Source organism: Cricetulus griseus (assembly GCF_003668045.3).
Source record: "Cricetulus griseus strain 17A/GY chromosome 1 unlocalized genomic scaffold, alternate assembly CriGri-PICRH-1.0 chr1_0, whole genome shotgun sequence".
Classification (NCBI taxonomy): domain Eukaryota; kingdom Metazoa; phylum Chordata; class Mammalia; order Rodentia; family Cricetidae; genus Cricetulus; species Cricetulus griseus.
Window position 1 is genome coordinate 198,914,060 of NW_023276806.1, and position 20,926 is coordinate 198,934,985.

A 20,926-nucleotide genomic window follows, 5' to 3' on the forward strand; every position below is an offset into this window, starting at 1 on the left:
CTGGGTTTTGTTCTCAAAATGGCCCTGTCATTTGCTGGACCCAAAGCTGTGCTTAGTGGGTATTAACCCATCTAGCAGAGGCAAGAACGGAATGAACAATTGGGGGAGCCAACTGGAAAGGAATGGGAGGGAGCAGAAATGATGATTCCAAGCTCAAGAAGCCATTTCTAGAAGTCCAGGGGCAGGGGAGCCATTGGGGGCTCTTCTGGTATCCCTTGCAAGTGATGCTGGGCCAGCATGGATGGAGACAGTACAAGCCAGTGCACACGCTTAGTGTCTCCTTCAGTTCTGTACCCTTAACACAGGGCTTGCTTTCTGTGGTCTCAGCAGAGCCCTCAGTAGCTCTACAGATGTGGCAGAGGGAGGCACAGCAGGCTGGAGCTTACAGCGGAGCCTGCCTACCTGGTGACTGCTCTGACCTTTGTCTAAACCAGCCTTGGAAGAGAAAGGAAATAAGAAGTGGGAAGGCTCAGGCATAATTTCAACTGGAAAACTAAGGAAGGCTTATCCTTGGGTGCAGATGTAACCACGGCAACTGTTACGACAGGGAGATGATTTCAGACCCTTTTTACAAAGAGTGGGTTGGCATTTTGCCCCTCTGCCGATTGCGCTCATTGTGAATGCACAGCACCCTGCCTTGCGGCCTTACTGGGAGCACCGTGGAGGTAAAGAACTGAGTGAGATGGGCATTCTCCTCTCTGTAGACCAAAACGAAGTGAAGCCGTGGTAAAGTACGCTTGCCTACTGGGGGCGGGAAGGCTTCTTCAGGAGCGGGGTGATGAGTCACATAAGTCACCATCACTAATGATGATTCGGCGGACACCCCAAGTTGTGAAGAGTCACAGGAATGCAGCTCACTCGACTGAGTTTAGGAGTACAAGACTTGTTGTGAGCAGCCCTGAGGGGCTTCCTGGAGTTAGACCGACTCCATGTTTCTCTCTGCCATTCTCCTTGCTTCCCTTTTCAAAGATGTATTATTATTGTTTTTCAGCATAGGGTTTCTCTGTGTAGTCTTGGCTGTCCTGGAACTCACTCTGTAGACCAGCTTGGCCTCTGCTTCCACAGTGCTCAGACTAAGGGAGCATGCCACCATGCCAAGACCACCAATGTGTTTATTATTTTTAAAAACGATGTGTATGAGTCGGTGTATGGGTATGTCCATGAGAGTGCAATGCCCTTGGAAACTAGAGGAGCCAGAACCTTCTGGAGCTGGAGTTTGCAGACGGTTATGAGATGTCTGACCTGAGTGTTGGGACCTGAACTCGGGTCCTCTATAGGAGCTGCTTTCAATTGCTGAGATACCTCGCCAGACCTTCCTCCTTGCTTCTTTTATCATTTTTTGCCTCTCATCCCATACAGGTACCCTGAGACCAAGAGGAACACCTTTCTTTGTCTAAAGATATGCTCTGAATGGAGCCCATGTGAAGCCTGCCCAGTGTGTTTTGATGGCGTCTGACTTAAGAGGGAGAGCCAGCCTACTTTCACTGATGCCTTACACAAAATCCAAGGCAGTTTTGGAGAATCACTCTGGCTCAGAAGGCAGAAGGTCACACCATGAGATTTCCTCAAAGTGTGTGTCTAGACAGGGCCATGGGGATGAGATGGGTAGCCAGTGTTTAGGTTCTTTCTCTTTGGTCTTTGTCCACCCTTCAGAATTCCCTACAAGTAATGGGCCTTTCACTGCCTAGGCTTTCACTGCCTAGGCCTTTCCCAGCCCACAATTATGGACTATAAGTGGCTCTGCACAGCTCAAACCTAAAGATTTGAGACCACTTATTAGAGCAAGAGCTAGCTCATGGCAACAGGCCTTCCTCACTAGGGACTGGGATCCCTTTCAGAAGTGCCTGTTATTAGAGTCCTATTCTCCTAGGGCTTTTGTGGCTGTTTTTAATTTTTACTTTTGGGGGCTGGAGAGACAGCTCAGAGGTTAAGAGCACTGGCTGCTCTTCCAGAGGTCCTGAGTTCAATTCCCAGCAACCACATGGTGGCTCACAACCATCTGTAATGAGATTTGGTACCCTCTTCTGGTGTGCCATACATGAAGGCAGGACACTGTATACATAATAAAACTAATTTTTTTTTTTTTTTTTTTTTGGTTTTTCAAGACAAGGTTTCTCTGTGTAGCTTTGGAGCCTTATCCTGTCACTCCCTCTGGAGACCAGGCTGGCCTCGAACTCACAGAGATCCATCTGCCTCTGCCTCCTGAGGTCTGGGATTAAAGGGATAATAAACTAATCTTAATTTTTTTTTTTTGTACTTTTAATGGTATTGGGGATTGAACCTAGGGCTTCATGTATGCTAGGCAAGCAACTGTATCATTAAGCTATAGGCCAGCCCTTTTTAAACTTTTTAATTTGAGACAAGGTCTAAGTTGCTCAGGGTGACCCTGAGTACTCTAGTGCAAGCTGGCCTTAAATTCATGATCTCCTTGTCTCAGTTTCCTGAAGCTGAGACAAGCTCAGTTTCCTACAGCCTGAATAACCAGACCCAGCTCACAGCAGGAACTGGAAACTCCTCACTTGACTTCCTTTGGGGTTGCTGGGCTCATGCTGTGGATGAACCCGAGGGACAATCTAGCAGTATAGGCCATGCTACTTTAAACTGGAGGACAGTCACATGTGGTGAGTCTTGGATGTCTGCTTTTCTGCAGGGTGGCGGTGGTACTCACCAGGCCTCTAGGCAGGGGCTGCCTAGAAGTTTGTGAGCACCCTTGCTTTTAAGGACTGTTACCAGGCTTCCTCCTGATGGGCCAAGAATCTAATCTTGCGGCTCTACCATGACAGTAAGGGTTGTTTTGCAGACAGCAGGTTCTATTTTATTGGGTCTCAAAAGCTTTAAATACAGAACAGGCTGGTGAGGGGCAGATGTGGACACACTGGAGTTTGAGAACCGACATCTCAGAAGTCACATAATCAACACTTGGACAGAGTTTGGGAAGAAGGGCAGTCTGGGGGAGGGATGGGTGCCAGCTGATCGCTGCCTTGGATGTCACGATTATCCCCTTCACTAAGACAAAGTCTTTCATGGTTCTTTCCTGATTTGAAGACAATTTAAAAAAAATCCCACAAACCTCCAAATAAAAATACAAAATCATCCAGGAGAGACTGTGGATGGCAGTGCCACTATCATGGTCTGCCCCAGCAAGCCTCGGGCTCCCATCCCCAGCTCCAATGCTACCCACCACACAGGAGGTTTCTGTACACTGAAGCAAAGCTGGACCCAATCTATGCTCCCCCAACCAGGTCTGACACTGAAAACCGCCTCCTGGCAGAGGGAACGGGTCTGGCATCAGCAGTGCTGGGGGCCAGGCACAGTTCTCCTTAGCGGCTGTAGCCAAACTCATCGGCATCATCAGCTCGGAAGTCTCCATAGCGCCACAGGTTCAGCTGTGAGAGAGAGGGAAAAGAACATGGCTCTTCAGGGATCTGTGGCCCAATGGGAGCCACAGGGCCACACCTCACAAACTCAGCACCTCCAGGAGCCCCAGGCAAGAACTCACCCTGGCACTCTTGGCTGACTCCTGGGCATTCAGGTATTCTGTGATCTGAGGGACACAAGAAGATGGGAAGGGGTCAAGATGGAGATGCTCTTGAATGAGCAACTAGGAGCAACCAAACATGCTGCTACAGATGCGTAGGTCAGTGGCGTCCAGTACTCAGAGCAAACTGCAGGGTGTACAGGGACAAAGCTATCTGGGACTGTTCACCTTTGCACTGGCTAATCCATTTGCTCTGAGGTCTTGTCCCTTCACGTCCACCTGGCTATTCATCCCAGCCCTCGAGTCTGATAAAACAGGGTCTGATGCCACATCCAGTGGCCCCCATTTAAAATTCTCATTCCACACCTGACCCTCTGCACCGGACTTCCATTTTCCCCTTTCTACCACAGTTATCGCCTTGTGGCATTTGATTTGATTTAGCTGTGTTCATGTTCCTTGTCTCATGCTGGAATATAAGTGTCACAAAGTAGGAGTAGGGTCTGTCATTACAGATGGTGGGAAAAAAGAGTGAAATCATAGAAAATTTTATCATCATAATGTGAGCAAAGGAATTTCTGGGTTATCAGGGCCATTACGAGTGGCCTCATGTGAGGACATTAAGATAGCCAATGCCTCTGACCCACAAACCACCAACATGCCATATGGACCTGCGGGCTGGAGGAGCCTTGTGATGCAGTCTTTTGGAACCTTCATGGCTACTGCATGACTATGGGTGGTCCTGGGAAATGGGACCTGGAGACTCTGTGCTGGAGAAAAGGACTGGGAGGGAGACTGGTCCTGATCCTCTGCATCACTACTGGCAACGTTCCCTAGGCCTGTCGACTGGGGCACAGGAGAGGGAAACTTTCTGCTCTAGTTTGCAGCTGCATTCTCAGCCAAACCCGTAGCCAATTAATTTGTGCTTTAATTAGATTTTTTTTTAAACCCCAACAAACCCAAATCCATTATCTTTCCCCAGCAGGACCAGGAGGCTGGTGGAGTCCCTGCTTTGGCTCTGGGTACAGTCCCCAGTCCCTCTTGTGTGACACAACCGACGGTGCAGGGTATGGGCTAAGGGCCTACTCCCCGATGGGGATGGGAGCCCTCTCCAAATCACATACCACTTTCTGGAACTGCTTCTCCTTGCGAACCTCCACCATGACGAGTCCCTCCTTCACCAGGCCCAGCCCCACGTCGCCTTTGGAATCCGCAAATTGCAGAGTGACATGGGGGCAGCTGGCACTCAGGTGCTCTACATTGAGCAGACACTGAGTGTTTTGAATGTCCCGAACCACACTGTCCACAGCATCTGTGCGAGCGTCCTCCTGGACAGGGAAATAGCCATGTTAGTGAGGGCTACGGACAAAGGCCAAACAAGAGCTGCCTGGGTCTCAGTCTGGGACTCTTCCTTTAGGTCTCTGTGAGTGATGAACAGGCCCTGGACATGGAAGACCCCTTCTTCTACCCCAACCAATTGCACATAAATCTTTTTTTTTTTTTTTTTTTTTTTTTTTTTTTTGGTTTTTCGAGACAGGGTTTCTCTGTGTATCTTTGGAACCTATCCTGGCACTCATTCTGGAGACCAGGCTGGCCTCGAACTCCTAGAGATCCGCCTGCCTCTGCCTCCTGAGTGCTGGGATACATAAACCATTCTTACCTTCAACTTTTGGACCCCTACCCACTTGTCTGATGTCTCTGAGGAAAGGTGGCTTTTTCTGCCCAAAATTTACCCAATGACTGTTGCTCTGGCCCCTCTAAACTTCTACAGTCTTGCTCTAAGATGTTGACACCATCATATCTCTGTTGTCTTTATGATACTAGCATCCTGGGTTCTAGCCACACATCTCCCCATCCTCACGGATGCTTCCCCAGCTCAACCTGTGGCACTTGCCCACCACATCTTTTGTGATGTTTTCCCTTTGGCACATTTTATGAAAAGGTAGGAAGTTAATGGTGATGACTCCTACCTTTCCACTTGCATATAGTACCCTGTCCCTGGAGGCAGCACTGGCCATGCTGCTCACACACCTTTGCTCTGAGCACCAGACATCTCTTCAAAGCCTCAGCCTCAGCCTATTTGCTGGAGCTCCCTGGGGGTATGGATGCTGCTGACTGGTTCTCTCTTCTGGAAATCAGGGCCACTACAATTATGAGCATAGATCCTATCTGCCTCTGGGCTCCTTGCCCTAATCTTGCTTGTACCTACCAAGTCTCTCTCCTTCCTGCCATAGCTTTGACATTACTCTGCACCATCTCAAATACTCCCATGGTTTTAATGTGCTAATCTTTCTTCCATACGGAACCCTGTGTTGCACTATGGAGATCCTCCAAGCTCAAACTGCTCCTCCTTGACCTTGACCAACAGCAACACATCTATGTGCCACCTCTGCCTTGTCCCATCTTTCTGATATTACCATATGTTTCTGAGACTTGTCTTCCATCCTCCTCTCCCCAACTCCCCAAGTGGCAATGGTGTGGCTGGCTGCCCTTATCTCTAGCCTACAACGGGAGGACCATCTCCAACCTTTCCTTCCAGTCTATCCCACCCCCACCCCCACGCACAAAGCTGTCAGAAACATATCTGACCATGTCACACTTTGGTTCAAAATGCTGTCACTTCCCTCCCTGCCTAAGATAAAGAGAAAAGCTCTTGCCAGGACAGACAGGACCACTGCCCTCTACTCCCTAGGAGTGAGTTATGGGATGGAGTCTACACCAGGGCACTTAACTCACCAGGTCCACTCACTGCTGAAGAACTAACTCATCTGCTATCATGCCATCTTGTTTGTGTTATCTTCCCTCAATTTCCAGGGTCAAAACTAACGACTCCCGAGTCCCATCCATAACAACAAACAACACAACACATTCCCATATTCTCCAGCAAGGTTGTGAGGGCCGCAGCAATGGTTACGACAGTCCCCTCTGAAAGGAGGATGAGGTCTGTACTCACATCTTGGGGCACCTGGATGAAGGCGAAGGCATACTCTGTGGCTTGAGCTGGCAACACACGAGTGCTGAAGGCAGGTGGTAGGGTACCCAGGCGGGTAGATGGCAGGATCTCTCTCTGTTGAGGAAGCACCAGGACAACGTCACCACATACCCAGTGATGCGCCTTGCTTCCAGGATAACCCCCTTTACCAGGTTGCTGGGAACTTCACTTTGGGCCTCTCCCACTCGTTTGACACAGTTTCATTTTGTTAGTCTCCCAGGCTTCTCTAGTTGGTAAAACCAACTGCTGGTGGGAAGCTGGTATCCCATGCCCGCTCACTCTGGGCCTGGTATTGGCATACTTGGAGGCTCCCCTTAGTTAAGATAATCATGGAGATACTGGGCTTGCCTCATCATTCCTCCCTCCTTCCAGTACCCTTCTCTCTGCCTTATGGCTGCCAGTCTAGTATTCCGTAGGCTAGCATGCTCACATTAAGAAGGGTCCTGACAGTGCTGGGCACGCTTCTGGTTCTGGCCCAGGCAGCTGAAGTCACTCTAGCCTGGCAATGTTTCTTTACTGTGTGCTCCCAGATAACAGAATAAGAGCATGGCCGCAGACCAGGACTTTCTGACAGCAGATGGTCATATCTTCTCTTTTGAGGGATAAGAGGACAGTAGACGGCCACCGCCACACCTCAACAGTGTCAAGTTCCTTAAGATCTATCAGTGTTTGAAGGCCTCTGGCCACATTTAGCTGTACTTCCTAGTAGTTCAGGGGGCCTGCCTGTATATGTCCCATCAGTACACAGGACCTTCCATCCAGATGAGATGGACCTGACCAAGGGGCCTACCAAGTGCCTGGTGATCCCTCCCTTGCCTGTCTTTCACCTTGGTCCCCAGCACTCACATTGCCGTAGTCAATGTAGAAGACATGCACTTTGGCAGGAGATTCCACTTTCTCCACCCGAGCTCGGTACCTGCAATGGCATTGTGGTCAGAGTTCACAGGATAGTGTTTGGAACCCGATCTCCCCGGGGACACAGAATTTCCTGCCTAGGGTCTCTGGGTGCCACAGGGGACAGTTTTCAGACTAAGGAGGCCCAGCCTCAGGAAGCTCAGGACAGCAGCTATAGGAGTCAGAGTGAGGCTGGGAGCAAGGAGGGAGAAGGGGAGCATGTGGAGCAGATTAATGTGTCCTTGGGGCATAAAGCAACAAGAGTAATGACTAGATTGATGTCTGCTGTTTAAGCCCAGCACACTAAACAGCAGCTGTAATTAGCTGGCAGATCTGTCTGGGAGGCTGCCGCAGGAACACTTCCAAGTCACTTCGTCACCCTGAGAAGGCCATGGGCTCTACCCTTGGTAGATCATACACGAGTGACCTTCTTCCGGCCTGGAAGTTCTGCTGCTTGTATCTGAGACAGCAGAGGTCCAAGGTTGGCTGGTTGGTCAGGGCTCACTGCGAACAAACCGCCAGCTGACTCCTGTCACCATTCTTCCTTGAGGGGTGAGGGCTGGGTTAGAGGGTATCAGTCACCAGCCTTACTATCCTGGTGTCCCCAGGAAAAGGGAGAGTGGCACCACTTTATCCTACAATCTCTGGAGGCTGGATGACAGCACCCTCTCTCCCTGACAGAGGGGCATGCCCTGGAGATCTGTTAGAGGCTGCTACCAACCACCCAAGAGAAAGTGGGTGCTGTGTGAAGGCCTGCCATCTAACAGCAGAGAAAGCAGGTCTGTGCCCCAGGGTCCTTCTCGGGTATGGATGCTGCTGACTGGTTCTCTCTTCTGGAAATCAGGGCCACTACAATTATGAGCATAGATCCTATCTGCCTCTGGGCTCCTTGCCCTAATCTTGCTTGTACCTACCAAGTCTCTCTCCTTCCTGCCATAGCTTTGACATTACTCTGCACCATCTCAAATACTCCCATGGTTTTAATGTGCTAATCTTTCTTCCATAAAATTTGGCAATGCAGAGCTCTCCCCGGCGGGGGGCGTAGGAGCCCTCCACAGGGGGGTGGCTGGAGACGTCATTGCGCATGTTCTCCATCAGCTTTTCCAGCTGGGTGCCTATAGGAAAAAGAAGGCAGTGAACTTGGGAGCCTCATTCCTGGGTGAGCTTCCAGAGGGTACCAAGCACTGCCAACCTCAGCCCATGCAGGGCAGTCCTTGTGGCTCCCAAGCAGCTTCATGCCAGCCACATTCAAAAGCGAACTGGTGACTAGCTTTATATCTTGGGCCTTGCATGTACACACTTTTCTAATATATTGGCCAGGGCACAGGAGCCTTGGGGAATGCGTCTAGGCCTTCTAAACTCTTTTTCAAGTACTGGGGATGGAATTCAGGACCTGTGCATCCTAGGGAAGTATCACATCACTGAGGGATATTTCTTGTGGCTAGGTCTTGACTGACGAAGTAGAAAGGAAAATGGACACTGAGCAAGGCTGAGCAGCTTCTAGAATAAGGGCTGGATCTCATGATTAGCAGGAACCATTCTGTCCAATATCTCTTGGGGGCAAAAGAATGGATCCCTTATAACCACAGATGGGAAAGGACCTCAGAATCAGAGCCTTGAAAGATGGAGGAGGAATTGAGCGGGACATGGAGCCCCCACCTATTCAAACAGGTACTGAAAGCACTTCCAAGGCTGATGGGTTGGGCTCCCCTTTCTACCGCTTCTCAGCAGGGGGCAGTGCCCCACTTTCCTGCCCAATCTCCCTTGCTGCTTACCTATAGCTCCCTGACCAGTTTTGGCAGTACTTGTTCCTTCTCTGGCTCCTTCCTGCAGTGCCTTCCCTGCCCCACGCTTTGCTGGACATCAGTCCCCTGTGACCTATCCTTTTATGGCCCTTCTGGCCCAGATTCTAGTTGAGCCTCACGGCCTCTTTGCTCTCTTCCACCTCATAGGTCAGGGGGAGCTAGAGATGTGGAGTCTAAGTGTGGCACTCCTCTTTCCCTTCAGGGCTGAGGCCGCACTGTAACAGGTGCAGAACACATGTTTATCGTGGCTAAACTCGTCACCACCAGTGTTTAAGTCCCCTGTCTGTGCTTATGTTTCTGCTTTTGAGCTCCTTCAGGGCACAGAGCACAGCTCACTTGTTTGTTTACTTGCACAGGCCTGGTAGTATTCCCAGTGCACAGAGGGGGCTTACTAATCCAACCATACTGAAATGATCTGTGCATATGCACACATGTCCTCTTCTTGGGCTGCTGTGCACACACGACCCTGGCACTCATTTAGTTGGTGCGGCCTCTGAGCTCCTCCAGAGTGTTTCTTGTTCAGACACTCAAGCTCCAGGGATTGGGAAGCAGCCTTTATGTTGATAGGTGCTCCCAAACTCGGTCTCCTTGTAGTTTATTGGATTTCTGGGCTCCAATGCAGCAGAAAGAAACAGGCTCCTGCCTCCTGCCAGCAGTCACAGCCTCCTGGAGGTCCTGATATAGGGTCTGATTGGACACTTGCAGCTAATGTTTTTATCAGACCCTTCGTGAAGGTGAGCTTTAATAAAAAGGGGACAGGGTGAGGGTGTGCCTTGAGTCCAAACAGTTCAGGCAGGAGGCTACAGATCCTGGGGTTATTTTCCTGGATATAACAAAGCCACAGCAGCATCCTCTCTGGTACTCACCACTAGAAGCCAGTGACAATATTCTAGGAATGTGACCTTTCCCTAGTCTTTTCTTTCCTATTTCTGCCTTGGGCATCATTCTCTCTAAGCATCTTGGCTTTCTAGAGCAGCCAGAGACAACCTGATAAGAGTTCCCATGAGGGAGTCACATAGGAAACTTGTACCCTCAAGCTCTGCCTCTGAACACAGTAGGGCCAGTGGTCCTTCCTAGTGGAGCCCTCAGGTGAACTTTGTCCCTGGGCAGGGGTTATCTAGACTTCCTCCCTGAGGCTCCCAGGCACTACTCCAGCTGTTTCTCTGCTCACTCACAGACCAATTTCTAACCTATGAGGTAAGACTCCTTTTCTGTCATGCTACCCAGTCCTGAGGCTGGCTGCTTTCTGGGTTCATCACCAAGGCAATCACCAAGCCACCCTTTACTAGGAGTGTGGCTGCCCTCAGAAGTGAATCCCCAAGGCTTATCACTCCTCCACTTTTTCTCTTTCCAAGCAGAGCCAGTCCAGGATGAGGAACTGGGGGTTTTCCTTAGTGAAATGACACAGCTACAAAGCAGCTGCCTGGGAAATATCATTAGAGGGGAAGTGGCTGAGACTGGGCTGTTGGCAACTTGGAGTAGGTCTGGGGTTAGGGTGGAGGAAGTCAGGCAAAAACCTTATCCTGCTATTCCTGGGGCTGCCCATATCTGCTCACCCCTCTGCCAGGATTTGACTCCTTGGACCCAAAGGTGGCTCTAATAGGTTGTCCCTTTGCTCCCAATGACATTCCTCCCACCTCTCACCCCACAGCAGTATGAAGAGGAGGGAGGCTAGGGGAAGTAAGAATGGTGTATGTAACTGCTACTCTCTGTCCTCTAGAAACCTAGGTCTCTGTGCAGGGGACCCTGGCCATTGGGGGAGGGGAGACAGCCTGAGGATATGAGAGAAGGTCTTTCACAAAGACTACCAGGGGATAGCTTCCCCTAGAGCCTGCTGGTTGCCATGGAAACTGGCCACCACACTTCTATACTATCCTCTGTGTAGGAGAAGCCCCCACAGAGACAGAGGGACATACTCTTACCTTCTGGTCCTCCCTAAGAAGTAGGGATCCCTGAGCACATCAGACAATCTACTCCATGATTCCTGACACACTCCAGCAACAAATCCTCACGCCCAGCCCTGGCAGGGGTGTCTGGGAGTAACAGCATTACCTAAGAGTCTCTGAGAGCCACCCAGATGAATCTGTAATGTCACCTGTCCTCAGAGGACCTGCTTGGCCTGCAACATCCCCCCACTCCAGGGTTCACTGTGGGTTTCTGAGGTGACCCTTAGTCCCAGGGAGATGGACATAGGGGCAGTAGCAGTTGTAAGTTCCTTGGGAGAGTCTGGAGCTCTGGGGCCCACACCCTGGGGTGGGCTGGGCCATGCTGGGATCTGTGCAGCAGCAGCGGCAACACAAGGGCACTCACCAGTCTCCACGTCTTGCACATAGAAGTGCAGGTCGTCTGTGATCTCAGTCACAAACACGGGCTTGTAGCTGGCAGAACGCTCCTTCTCCTCCAGCACAGGCAACGCCTCCTCTACAGGCTGCTCCTCATAGTGGGCCCAGACCTGCAGGTGTGGGAGTGAGGACAGGTTGGCTGCGGGGGGCATCACTGGGGGCTTTGGTAAAAGGGGTCACCTTCAGTTAAGTGTTTGGGGGTCACTGCAATGCTGATTCTGAGTAGGAGGGGTGGAGTCTCTGAAGTTCTAGTGTAGATAGAGGGTCTGATTCTGGCAGAAATGAGGAGCAGTTGTAAGCTTATTAAAAACAGGCCCCAGGATCTCACCCCAGGCTTGTTAAGTTAGAATCTAAAAAGTTAGGGGGAAGAGTCAAACCAAAGCCAAACCAATGTTCAGGTGATCCCATGCACAGTAGAGCATGAGGCTCCCACCAATGAGCTGCCTTGGCTTAGGGCTGCCTGCTCGGTCCCTCTAGTTTCAGATCTCTGTCTCTCTTCCCATAGTGCTCTGCAAGGCCACTCTGCAGGTCACTCCCGTGGCCTTCTGTCCCTGTCCCTGCTCTGGGCTACTCACTGCCAGCAGGTTGCGCTGACCTCAGCTCAAAGGCTTGGTCACCCCTCTGCACCCTTCCTTCCTTCCTTCCTTCCTTCCTTCCTTCCTTCCTTCCTTCCTTCCTTCCTTCCTTCCTTCCTTCCTTCCTTCCTTCCTTCCTTCCTCAAGCCCTGTGCAGAGCTGCAGCAGCTCAGAAGCTGATTCGACGTGACAGCGTCAAGTCCAATCCTGCGGCCAGGAGATTAGCCAAGTAGTGAGGCCTGTCAGAGCACGGGAGGGAGGCAGCTCTCCAGCTGAGCAGTAGGAAGCCGATGGGGACAGGACCACACAAGGCATTGTGAAGACACTCACAGAGCAAAAGGAATGGTTCAGGTATTAGCCAGAACTCAGCATGCTCACTAATGTCATGCGCCTTCTAAACACCCTGCAAGTGGCAATTCATTTCAGCTCACAACAACCTTTTGAATGGGTGTAATGGGTTATTTCTCTCTTGCAAATGGGAAGACTGAGGCACACAATAGGCAGCACAGGGCTATGGGGAGAGCTTAGAAGGCATGGGGGGCTGATAGCCTTTATCTTGTGTTTGACTTTAACAAGCCATCTCCACGTCTGCTTCCTTTGGTTAGAACATTAACATACATTCGCTGACATTATCAGCTAATGAGCAGAATCTTGGGTGGCCCCTGGGAGGAGCTGAAGGGCAGGCATGCTACAATTATGGAACCTCCTTGGGTCATTCCCCAAGCCTACACTTCTGCCTTTCATGTGGCATCGATGTGTGTCTTTCTATGAAAAGGAGAAGCAAGCAATGTGGGCTTTCTGAGTTGAGGGGAAGATAATGGGAGTGGCTAAGACTCACCTAGGCCTAAGTTTTCCACCAAACTATACAGAGAAGTGCTTTCCACAGTAGCACTTGTGGAGCTGTACTCTGTGTCTGGCCACCAGCCGCCAACATCTGTCTTCATCACTACTTCTACTACTCTCATCCCGTCACCCTGAGACTTAAGACATACACCAGCCCTAACCCTGGCTGGCTAAGAAGTAGGCAGTGGAGTGCTAAGGCTCAGTTCTGTCTCCCCTAAGGAGTCACAGGTCCAAGTTCTCTATGAGAGGAATCTGGGGGTGGAGGGATAGTCAAATGCTTTCAAATGAGGCTTTGAGCTCTTTTCCTAGGCTTCTCTGGTTGCAAGGTGTCTACTCAGCCAGTCATTCTTATCGACTGGGCTCCTGGGCCCTCTAGAGCCCTTGGAACTCTGCAGATCAATAGGACTCACACTGCCTCTAAAACAAGCCTGTCATCGCTGCCTTAAACAGGCTGGAGGCTCCGCCAGCCACCTTCCTGACCCAGCAGTCTTCCCTGCCTGCAGCACCCAGCTCTCACCCTCAACCTCTCAGCACCCCATGCTTCAGTTGTCCGCAGCAGCTCTTTCCGCCCCTCTGCTGCTCGGCCTACTCTTCTCTACCTGCCTCCTTTTCCTAGCTTTCAGCTTGGCTGACAGAGAGGACCCTGGGTCAGGGAGGATTCAGAGACCCCCAGCTACCCCACCCTGCTTCCTGGGCTGTGGCTGTTGGGGAGGGTGCTCCTCAGCTGTGTTGATAAATCTGGAGCAGACTGACAGGGTGAGAGCAGAAACTGCTAATGAGTCCTCAAGTGAAAGAGCCTCAGGCGACAGCATCGGGTTCCCTCCCTGGGGAGAGGGGGTGGAGCTTTGTTCATCACAGGCTCAGGTGGGCAGCAAGCTGATGTCACCAATGATGCAAACCAAAGCCTGACAGATGCCCCCTGCCCCAGGCTGGACACCTGGCTGGAGGACAAGGGAGGACATACTGCCTCCTGGGCTGAGAAGACAGTGAAAGCAAGGTGTCTACCCATGGAATGGCAGGTGCCAGAGGCTGTGAAGAAACATCCCCAGGAAAGGAACCTTGATTTTGAGAGAGGAGTCAACTCTTTGGACAGTGAAACCACCACGAGGGCTCCTTGTTTCTCTTGGGGGAGAGGGGGTAACACAGCTATTCCTTGGGACTCGGCAGCCAGTGTTTCCAGGCAAGCTGGTAAATGCCAAGTCTTTTTTGCCTGTCTGCTGGGATGGGTGTGCTCATCACCCTTAGAATAAGGTCTTACAATCCGTTGTCTGATGATGCCCTTGTATGGTGCTATCTCAGGAGGAAGGGCAGACACACTGGCAAGGCCCCTGTGGACAGGTGCTACTTGCCCATAGCCTTAGCCTCTGGAGTTCACATATCTGCTCTTGTTTGGGGGAATCTTTGTGGATGTCCCTCTTCCTGGACCCATGGGAAGTTGACTAGGAAAATTCAATGACCATTTCTAGAAGGAGCAGTAACTGTGTACACAGACAACTCAGAGCTAGGGCTTCCTTCACTCCCAGGCTCTTGACAGAGGGAGGATCTGGGGAAAGACTACTATGGCCAAGATGTGTGCTTTTGGACTAAGCAGCAGGGCCCAGGCACACCAGGAGCCTGGTAGAATTATTCTCCCCTGATCTTGGGCCCATTTCTGAGTGTATTAATGTGGAGATGTCTTCCTGAGCTGATGGTGGTAGGGTTTATGGCCAGGCTGGAGAATAGTGTGCTTTCTTTTTCACAGCTAGGATCATGGTGGATCTGCCTTGGGGCAAGGCACTGCAGTGACCTTTCACAGTTCTGGCGATGGTAGCCTCTTCCCTCCTCTGTTCCTGCTCCAGGCTGTTCTGCAAAGCAAGTTTCTGATCTTCCCAGGTTCCTTCTACATCTGTGGCTTTCTAGGGTCCCCCATTGCTGCAGCTAACATTAGGAAAGGAGCCTATTATGCTGGGCACAGGAATATGTCAGAATTGGCCAGGAGCAGGGGCTGTCTCTTCCAGGTTTCTGAACCCTTGGTCCTTTCTCTTCTTTGTGTTTCTTCCCAGGGAACCCCAGACCCTCTTCCTGCCAGGGGAGAAACATGTGTACAGGGAATCCACTGGCTGGAGTCTCTCCGATCTAAATCCTATTTAATATCCCTGCTCACTAGGCTCTAAGGGTGTGACTGGCATGGAGCCAGGGTGGCAGAGGCCTTCAAAGCACAGCAGGGAGGCCAAGCTCAATAAAAACTAACCAATGGTCAATCTAGCACTGTTCAAAGCCCTGCTGGGATGAGAGAGAGAGAGAGAGAGAGAGAGAGAGAGAGAGAGAGAGAGACAGAGACAGAGACAGAGAGAGACAGAGACACACAGAGAGAGACCGAGAGAGACAGAGTTCCTCCTTGTTCCTGTCCAGAACACCTAAGTGTAAAGGTAGGGGAGGGTCTTAAGGGACAAAGGGAGGAATAAAACCCAGCAGGGAGCAGCTGAGTTCTGTAGCCAGACTGAGCTTGAGATCCTAGTCTGTATTGAAGAGGTAGCTTCTAGGCTTCACATCATCAGCTTCCTCCACATAGGTACACTCACTAATGCATGCATTCACAGTCACACTGCCCAAACAGTTTTGCACGCACCTGGTCTCACATAGTCTCTCAGCATTCCCTTTCCTGGTTTAGCCTGTATATATAAACATTTACACATTGTAAAGGAGCCATAATCTTTATTCCTGAGTAACAGAAGCAGCCCCCAGGAGGTCACAAGCGGTAAATGTTGGGCACACCTGCGATATCCAGGTTACTGTTGCCCAGCTGGCTTCCAAACTCCTTCATCAGTTGCCAACTCTGAGAGTCACAGAAAGATTCTGAAGACAAGGCTCTTCCCCAGAACCAGCCCACTGGGAGGTGGAAAGCCAGGCTGGTTCCTCTGGATCATTAGTGGACTGGGATTTGCAGGAGAGGGACCCACGGGGAAGGTGGCCCAGTACAGAGAATTGTGTGCTGCATTTTAATTGGAGTGGAATAAAAAACGTGCAGCTCATGTAAGTAATTAATCACTGGTAATTACTCCTTAGCATCATCACGTGGTACCAGCACAATGACAACTTGGTTTCTTTCAGATGAGTCTACTCTGCCATAAATAAGATATCTGGTAAGGAATCTAGCCAGCCCTCTCAGGTCAGGTACCACTTCCTGTCCTCATCCAAGTACCTCTTGGGTCTCCCCTGTTAGTGGACAGACCTGAGGGGGCAGCTTTAGGCTCCGGTGAATTTTTCATGTGCTGAGTGGAAGAGGACTGTGCCCAAGGCACAGATGCCACCTATAGTTTGCAGCCTTGGCCCTCACTGCTGTTAACCTGGCCCTCTATGCATCTATCCTGGGACAGTTCAACCTTGTAACAGGAGATCCACTGCACCCCCAGCCCCCTGCCTCAGACAGATGACGTAGGTTTCCCTTTTCTATGGAAGATTCCCCTTTCCTATGGAAGTCAAGGCTGCCTGGTTCTCCCACTACCCTCAGGAGATGGGGTTTAAAGTGAGCAGGGACTGCAGCAAGGAAGAAGGGAACTTCCTCTGGTGCCCCGAAGCTACTCTAGACCACAGACAGTCTCTTATGCCAAGCCTGGGTTTCTGGGACACCTCCTCATGGAGTCTGTCCACCCGTGTTCTCCTGCCACCAAAGTGTGTGACACCTGTCCTAATTCCCAGAGGAGGACTAAAGATAGAGATCCTTAGGTCCAGTACTGAAAGAGGAAGGAGGCCCTGAGCCAGGGGGTAGCTGCTTTGACCCGAGGAAGAAGAATACGGTGTATTAGGGCCATAAAGCCCCCAACTCCTATCGGCAGGTATTTTGGCTTTGGGAAGTGGATTTCAAGCCAGATGGCTTGCCCTATGGGGAAGGAAACATTTATTCTTGGAACAATTTATGGTTTAGCATGGCTGTCCCACGAAACCCTCTTCAAGCACAGAGGAGCCTTGACAGATTGGTGGCTGGCTGATTTATCCCATTATTAGACAGGCTATAAGTCAATGGAGACAGGCTAGTGTGGGAGGGGGGTCAGCCCAGCTCCTACCCCTAAGCCACAGAGTTCCTTAATAGTCAATCTCTTTCCAAAAGCTTCTATGGACCCACCCCCCTTGTCTCTTCAATGCAGTGTCTACAGAGGGATAGGCTGTAAATCTGCTGTTCTAAGGGCTTCCATGCATCTCACTGGGCTGCTTCCCTACAGGGCAGCAGGAAGAAAATTCAGAGGTGGGCTGCCCAGTCCCTTGGTGGGCACTGACAGAGACCTCAGGCTCTTCACCAGTGGTATCCTGGTCAATTCTTCTACTGTTCCAAGGTCATCCACAGTATCCTGCTGTAGGTCTGGGATACCACTGGGAATCTTTCAGGCTGGCAGCTCTGGCCCACTGCAGACCTGTAGCAGGCTTATGACCAAAGGGGCCTCCGCTGGCACCTTATCCTTGGCCCTCTGGCATATAGGAAGGAATAGGTAAGAAAAAGCACATGCTATGCTTGGTACCTTCTCCTTCCTCTGCTTGGCGGCTTCCTCAGCAGATAGGAGGGGCTTGTAGTAGGCGCTGCGCTCGGCAGTGAAGTGGACCTTAGAAAGCGCTTGCTCCACCAGCAAGACGGACAGGTTAGCCCCATCCATGTGCAGCCAGCCGATGAAGTTGCCAGCCTTGTCCATGCTCTCGACCTCTACCTCCACCTGGGGACAAAAGACAGGTATGTGTCAGCTTGTGGGTACAGTTCTGCATGCTTGAGGGTTGCAAGAGGCACCAAGACTCTCAAGCCTCAGTCACTTCTACATTCATTCTATGTAGCAGAAGCAGGAAGAACCAGAAAGCTCTCAGTGAATGTATTGTTGACATGGGCACAGTGATGTCAAGGACCCCAATGCCTCAGCCTTGCAGAAGTGGCTCAGAGGGATGACAGAATCTTTCTTGAGTGTGACAGTGTGCACAAAATCTGGGCTGTAACTTTCTCTACCACCCATGTTTACAGCCTGAAGACTGCTCCTATGGAAATTAGCCAACCTACCTCCTTGTTCAGCTGTGTGTAAAAATCCTGCCTTCTTTATCTTTATGTAATAACCCTGCCTCCCTATCCAACTGTATATAATTATACACGTTGTGTTTCAACGTCTCCATCAGAGAGCCCAGGTCACCCGATCCCAGCTTTTCTGTGTTGTGTGTTTGTCTTCTCTTCACGTCCTCGCTGGCCCACTTCATGTGCGGAGGGCAGCCTTCCAGACTCATATTCCACCTTCCTCCCTCCCTTCCTTTTGGCAGGGAGCTACCGGGGTGCACTTGACGCACCTTGGCTGAAGGAGGCCCTCTCTTGGTTGTGCATGTGTGTGCAGCAGTGAGGTGAGAAGCAGACCGCACATGGTGCTTCCTACCCTTCCTCATCCACCATAGCTCTTGTGGGGAATACAGGCAGCCTCAGAAGTAAGATAATCCTTGGGGAAAGGGAGACCGAATTCTTCCAGGAAGAACTGAAAGGATTAATGTTTAATGGAGGTAATTAAAGAGACTTCCAGAAAGCGAGGGGAGGCGAGAAAGAACAGGTAAGGTTGGAGGGTGTGGTAGAGATGCATTTACATACTGGACAGTTTTTGGGGGGAGGAGAGTGACCCTAGGGGTCATCCTTCAAAAGGGAAAGTAGATAGGTTGGGTTATTACCACAGCCCAGATACTGTGCCAGAGCCTGAGGGATCTTAGGCCCTTTTCATGGAGGGCTCTGTCCCCAGGACCCCACAGCTGGCACAGACTCTGTTCCTCCAAGTGGATGACTCAGGATAGTGTCCTTTGGGGAGGTTGACCTGGCCCTAACTCTCAAAAGCAGTGGCCCATGATAAATTCCTTCCTTGAGTCTTTCTCGACCCCCGTTCTTCCTTTGCTAGAGGGGCCCATAAAAGCCTTTGCTGCTAAATGTAAAACTTGTATTAATTTAAATGACTTCAAGCTCCATTAAGCAATAAAATGAATGTCTAAATACCTGGGAATTCTCAAAGCCTGAGCTGGTGCCAGTGGCAGAGAGCTAGAAGGAATGAGAGTAGGTAGTTGGGAAATGTCCCCTGACAAAAGTACAAAGAGGTGGCTGGGCCAGGGTGGGCGGAGATAAGACAAAAGAGACATGGTAAAAGGGGAGGGGCCAGGGTGGCAGAGCCCTGACTTTTTCCTCGTTTCCACTATGCTGCTCCTTGGGCCCATTCCTAATGAGTGGAAACGCCTGTTTAAATTGGGGTGTGGCAATGAAGGGGAAATGCAGAGTTCCATAGGGTCTGAAGAAGACAATAAATACTATGCAGACTCCATCTGGCCTCATTGTTGAGTTTGCAGGGAAACCAAGGCAAGGGAATGGAAGTGGAGTCAGATGGGGCAGAGCCGGGAAAATTCAGGTGGTTTGACTTGTCTTTGTGTACTGCTCCATCAGGCCAAGCGCACCTTCCCCTGGGCTCCACAGCTTGTCTCAGGTGTCGTGTGTCTCCCCCCACCCCTTTCTGCTGAGGTAATGCCTGTCCCTCCACCATCCAGACAGAGCCCTGCAGCTCTTCAGCAGAGCTACATGTAGTGGGAAGAATCGGCACTTAGTGCCTGGTAGGTGCTAAAGAGGTTTCTCCTTACTCCTGAGTCTAGCAATAAGCTTGTGAAGAAGAGCAAGTGGTGCTTAAGAGTTGATGCTCTGATCCACCTCTCAATAGCTCAGGGCACTGCAAACTTGAGTGTCCTGCAGGGAGAGGACTGGGTGAGCTGCAGGGGCCATCAGACCTGCAACAACAAGATAAAAACTATGATGGGCATGGTGTCACTGTGGAAGACCACCTTTCCTCTGTCTCAATTTGCCACGTTTTACCAAACAGGCTAAGGCCAAGAAGCAGTAGGTCCCAGAGGAACTGGGGGGGTGGGGGGGTGGCAGTGAGAAGAACAGATGGGCTAGCTGCCTTGTGTTTGGAAGCTCAGGGGACATGTGCCCAGCCAAAAGCAAACAGGGCTGGTTTAGTTCCCAGCCAACATGGAGTCCAAGCCCACACCAGTTTCCTCCTTCTCTGACCTGTCATGTTTTAGAGTTTTATTAGCCAAGTGTTTTTTCAATGTTAAAACACAGGATGCACCCCCCACCACCACACAGCATCCCTCCAGGCTTGGCAGGCCCCCAGGCAGCTTGCAGTGGGCCAGTGTGGTTTTCCGAAGCGGGCTGGGTTGTTGGCACTGATGTAAGAAGCTCAGAGATGGGTTGCTGAGGCAACCAGGCAGGAACAATCTCTCTCATCCTACACAGTGCCATGCTCAGACCTCACTACACATGGCAAACCCCAAACTGACACCACATTCTCTGAAGCCAGAATTCAGATGCTTTCTCCAGGGCTTGCCAGGGAGAACCCACAGCTAGGGGATATACCTGGGGCCAGTCCACCAAGGAGCAGTGGGTTCTCCCTGGCAAGCAAACCCAGACATCACATGTATCCAGCTTCTTTCTGCCTGCAATCGATGTGCTAACTTGGGCTTGACAAGTCCCTAGGCCCAGCCAGCAGCAGAGGAAAGAAATCTTTGGCCTTGGGCAGTGTGCTGCCACCAGTTCCATCTGGGGTTGTAGAAGGAGATAAAGCTGTCGCTGATAGGGCTCAGTTTCCTCTTTAATTACAACTGCCAACGACATAGGAATTTCTCAATCAAACAAAGGCTCTCAGGGGAAGATGTCTGGGCTACTGTTTTTTTTTGCAGACTCTGCTGTTCCTTGGCTCCTGGTCTCTGCAGTCGAGTTCCATGCTACAGCCCTACCTCCCTGGATACACATAGGCTCGGATAGGTGCTGGGAGTCTGTGACTCTTTTCTGGCATGGAGAGTTGTGGGCCTTACAAGTGGAGGGTTAAGCAAGAAGCTCCCAGACTGGAATGCATGGCTAGCCTTCTCTCCACTAGACTGAAGGCCAGGAATCCGTGGCATAACTGTAACAGTATGAGGCTCTATGTCTGCACAACTTCTAGTTCTCTGTTTAACTCTAGACTCCAACTCTGACACAC

At 50.9% G+C, this 20,926-nt stretch overlaps 1 protein-coding gene across 1 annotated transcript in view; it reads right to left on the reverse strand.

Moving 5' to 3' along the window:
- Nucleotides 1-2,789: 2,789 nt before the first annotated feature.
- The window catches only part of Snd1 (staphylococcal nuclease and tudor domain containing 1), a 399,500-nt gene continuing 381,363 nt past the window's right edge, over nt 2,790-20,926 (reverse strand). The window contains exons 17-24 of the mRNA XM_027391329.2: nt 17,420-17,608; nt 11,477-11,618; nt 8,320-8,476; nt 7,314-7,383; nt 6,429-6,542; nt 4,600-4,803; nt 3,500-3,544; nt 2,790-3,386 (exon numbers count right to left, since the gene is read on the reverse strand). Of these exons, the coding sequence (XP_027247130.1) occupies nt 3,321-3,386; nt 3,500-3,544; nt 4,600-4,803; nt 6,429-6,542; nt 7,314-7,383; nt 8,320-8,476; nt 11,477-11,618; nt 17,420-17,608 (987 nt within the window). The 3' untranslated portion in view covers nt 2,790-3,320. The remainder of the gene's footprint in view (nt 3,387-3,499; nt 3,545-4,599; nt 4,804-6,428; nt 6,543-7,313; nt 7,384-8,319; nt 8,477-11,476; nt 11,619-17,419; nt 17,609-20,926) is intronic.